Raw genomic sequence first — 3599 nt, 5'->3', positions numbered from 1 at the left:
AAGCCCCCATCGGTGACTCTTCATTATCTTACCCACGCCATGAATGATGATTTGCAAGAGCGATTGGCCGCCAAATTTATCTTTTTAAATTTGCTTTTGCTTTTAGGATTGATTTGATGGCCCATATGAGAGAAAAACAGATACTGTTAGAATTATGACTGAGCGTTAGCATACAAATGTCATTGGTGGGAGTTGGGTTTCAGTCATTATCCATTTTTGCAGGCCTCTTAAATCTTATGATGAAAGTTGTTTTGATCAAATCCGACTTTATAGATAGATTCAGCGTGGACGATTCAGTAATAATCGCCCTTGGATTGCATTTGTTGTTTGTCAACATTTAATTTTTCTAATAACAAAATAAAAATCCTTCAAATAACCAAAAAAAATCCTTCACACAGATTTCAGCTTTAAATGAATGATAATTTGCATCAGTGAAATACTAAGTGTATAAAGATAAGGATGACTTGAGGGCTGATTGAAAACGATTTGGATTGGTGGGCGCAAGGAAAGGGGATCGAAAAAGTAGTTTGTTTTTTTTCATTTTCTTTTTTTTTTCAACAGAGAAAGCTGGGTTAGTTGGACCCTACCATTATACAACCACATGCCATTGGGATTCTACAAAGTGAGGTTCAAACTGTAGGTTTTTACATAGATGGCCCTCAAATTCTTTTTTTGATGAAGTTCACTTCCTAGATGAACGGCATCATCTAAGGATAAATGTACGACTGAGAATTGACCACAGTGAGCTGCTTTTGATAGGTGTTGGGTGTCGTTCATTTCCATGATGAGCGGCGCTGCTTGGACCTGATACTCACTCGGGCGTAGTAAGGAAGCGTGCGCACTTGAGTAAAGACACCACCATTTGTGATCCACTCTCTTTGTTTTTTCACCTTCCGAGAGAGAGAGAGAGAGAGAGAGAGAGAGAGAGAGAGAGAGAGAGAGCATAAATAATTCCTCAACTACAAAACTTTTGCTAGGAGGGCATCCTTCTTTGAAAAAAAAAAAAGTTAAAGGGGATCCTACAATGGGTAGACCACATGCTTTAGTCATCCCACTTCCTGCGCAAGGCCACGTCGCACCTCTCATGGAGCTCTCGCATCACCTAGCAAGCCATGGCGTTCTTGTCACCTTCGTTAACACCGAGTTCATACATGCACGAGTGATGGCAGCGTTGCCTGAAAACTTTGTCAGTGACTCTGGTGGAAGAATCCGCTTGGTGACCATCCCTGATGGCTTAGCCCATGATGATGATGATCACACGGACTTCCGTAGGTTGTGCGACGCGATGCAGCGTACGATGCCAAGTTTCCTGGAGGAGATCATAGTGAAGATCAATGAGAAGGAAGATGAGAAGATTACATTTGTAATTGCTGATGGGGTCATGGCGTGGCTTCTGGATGTCGCCAAGAAGCTCAACCTTGGGAAAGCTGCCTTCTGGCCAACCTCAGCCTGGCTACTAGCCATCGTCTTCAACATCCCCATGCTAATCTCCACTGGAGTCATAGATCAAAACGGCAAGTCCGTAAGCTATCGATCGATCACAGAGACCCACGAGGGCGGATCACGTGAAATTCCATTGTGCTGCTACACATGGTCGCAAGGCCGTCGCTAATTTGCGACGAATTAACGAATACCATGATTTGTCGCAAGGCCGTCGTTAATATGAAGAGATTTGGTTTTGCAACATACGAATCCGTTGTTGATTCTGTCGCTATTGTAGCGACGGAATTGCAATGGATTAAAATCCGTCGCAAAACATCGGCCGATTCACTTTTGCGACGGATAAATATCCGTGTCTAATCCATCGCTAATCCATCGCAAATAAAAAAAAAATTATTTAAAATATAAATATCGAGAAAAAATTTCATGAAATGCTGGTTCCGGTGGAGATCCCTTGGATCTCCAATCTGAGTTCATGAAATGCAGCCTAAAAGAACACGCCTAATTCCCTTCTGATCTATTTTTCTTTCTTCCTATATAAGGATCCTAAATCATTCCTGTTTGGAATCTAAGAACTGAGATAGGAGTCGATGCATTGATTTGGCAAAAAGTTGGTCAAAGTGGCTGTTTGAAAGCTGGTAGCTGGGATGAGAGTTAATGCATTTAGGATAGTAAGTGGCATTGTATTTACACTAAAGCATGGAATTAACAGCTACCACCTGAAATGCCAGTTCCCATCTCAGCTACTACTTTCTAAACAGGGCCATGTCAACGTTAAGGAGCTTGTCGGTTTAGACACTGCTGAATATCCCAATGTTATGACCTTCAAAGTTTGTACCAGTCTTCGCTGAATGTCAATGACAATTTATGGAACCATTCTTTTGGTGGAGTCAGGTTTTCCAAAGGACGACAAATTGATCCATCTGTCTGAGAGAGTGCCAGACATGAACCCAGCTCACCTATGCTGGGTTTCCTTTGGAGACACCAAACAACAGGAGGGCTTATTCAAGTACCTCTCGAAGTGCGTTGATGCAATGGAAGGCCTAGATCACATACTTTGCAACTCATTTCCAGAACTCGAGTTGCCGGCGTTCGAGATCATCAGAAATGTTGTACCAGTAGGCCCTCTTGTCTCAGCTAACCACCCCAAGCACCAACCATCCTCGTTTTGGCAAGAAGACTTGAGTTGCCTTGACTGGCTCGATCGACACCCAGCTGGGTCAGTCATCTACGTCTCATTGGGGAGCACCACAATGCTCAATCAACGCCAAATTGATGAGCTCTCACTTGGGCTCGAGCTCACTGGCAAACCATTCCTTTGGGTTTCAAGACCAACCCTCATGAACCAGTCTGCTGCAGTGTACCCAGATGGGTTCCTGGACCGTGTGGCCGAGCGCGGGCACATTGTGGGGTGGTGCACACAAAAGGAAGTTCTCTCACACGCATCTATAGCTTCTTTCTTAACTCATTGTGGCTGGAACTCCACCATCGAAGGGCTAAGCAATGGAGTCCCCTTGTTGTGTTGGCCTTACTTTGCAGACCAGTTTCAAAACCAGACCTACGTAGTTAAGCATTGGAAAGTAGGGCTGGAATTGCAGAAGGACAATGATGGAATTGTCAGAAAAGAAGAAATCAAGGAGAAATTGGTAGAATTGATGAACGATGACGGAATAAGGGAAAGGGTTTTGGAGTTGAGAAACAAGGGGTGGAAGGCTCTGATGAAGGGTGGTGTTTGTTTTAAGAATCTTGAAAGTTTTGTCAACACCATGAAGGGGGAACCGATAATTTAGAGAGGATTGTTATTTTGAAAATTTGAGAAACATTTTCTTGAGTCATAATGTCTTATTTCAACCAATAAGGAATTGTCGTTTTACTGTTCAAACTTTGCTGGGGATGTCTCTCTTTCGGGCTTTATGTCACGTCGTTACTCACAACAAATTCAAAAGGACAAAGTGCTTTTCATTTGAAACTTTCTAAGGCATTTTATTTGCCTTTCCTTAGATAGCTTTTTCTCTCTTTGTTTATATAATAAAGCTAGGGTTATGCAAATCCCTACACAATTTCTCATGTTTAAGTGCGATATAGTCAGTGAAAACATGTTGAATTTGAGCCATGGCAGAGCTATCGCTTTTTCTATATAGAAATAAGAGTAGCTCCTA

At 42.5% G+C, this 3599-nt stretch overlaps 1 protein-coding gene and 1 pseudogene across 1 annotated transcript; both read left to right on the top strand.

Annotated features, from left to right (window-relative positions):
* Positions 1-1024: 1024 nt before the first annotated feature.
* Positions 1025-1612, top strand: LOC149837672 (UDP-glycosyltransferase 83A1-like). The gene has a single exon (XM_090008092.1). It carries the CDS (start codon positions 1025-1027, stop codon positions 1610-1612), a length of 588 nt encoding a protein of 195 aa, XP_089864218.1.
* Positions 1613-2291: 679 nt separating this feature from the next.
* Positions 2292-3230, top strand: LOC149837671 (UDP-glycosyltransferase 83A1 pseudogene; annotated as a pseudogene).
* The last annotated feature ends 369 nt before the right edge of the window (positions 3231-3599 follow it).

The sequence above is a fragment of the Nuphar pumila genome, chromosome 5 (genome assembly GCF_984573655.1).
Source record: "Nuphar pumila chromosome 5, dmNupPumi1.hap1.1, whole genome shotgun sequence".
In the NCBI taxonomy this organism is placed as follows: Eukaryota; Viridiplantae; Streptophyta; class Magnoliopsida; order Nymphaeales; family Nymphaeaceae; genus Nuphar; species Nuphar pumila.
This window is presented reverse-complemented; position numbering and strand designations above follow the sequence as displayed.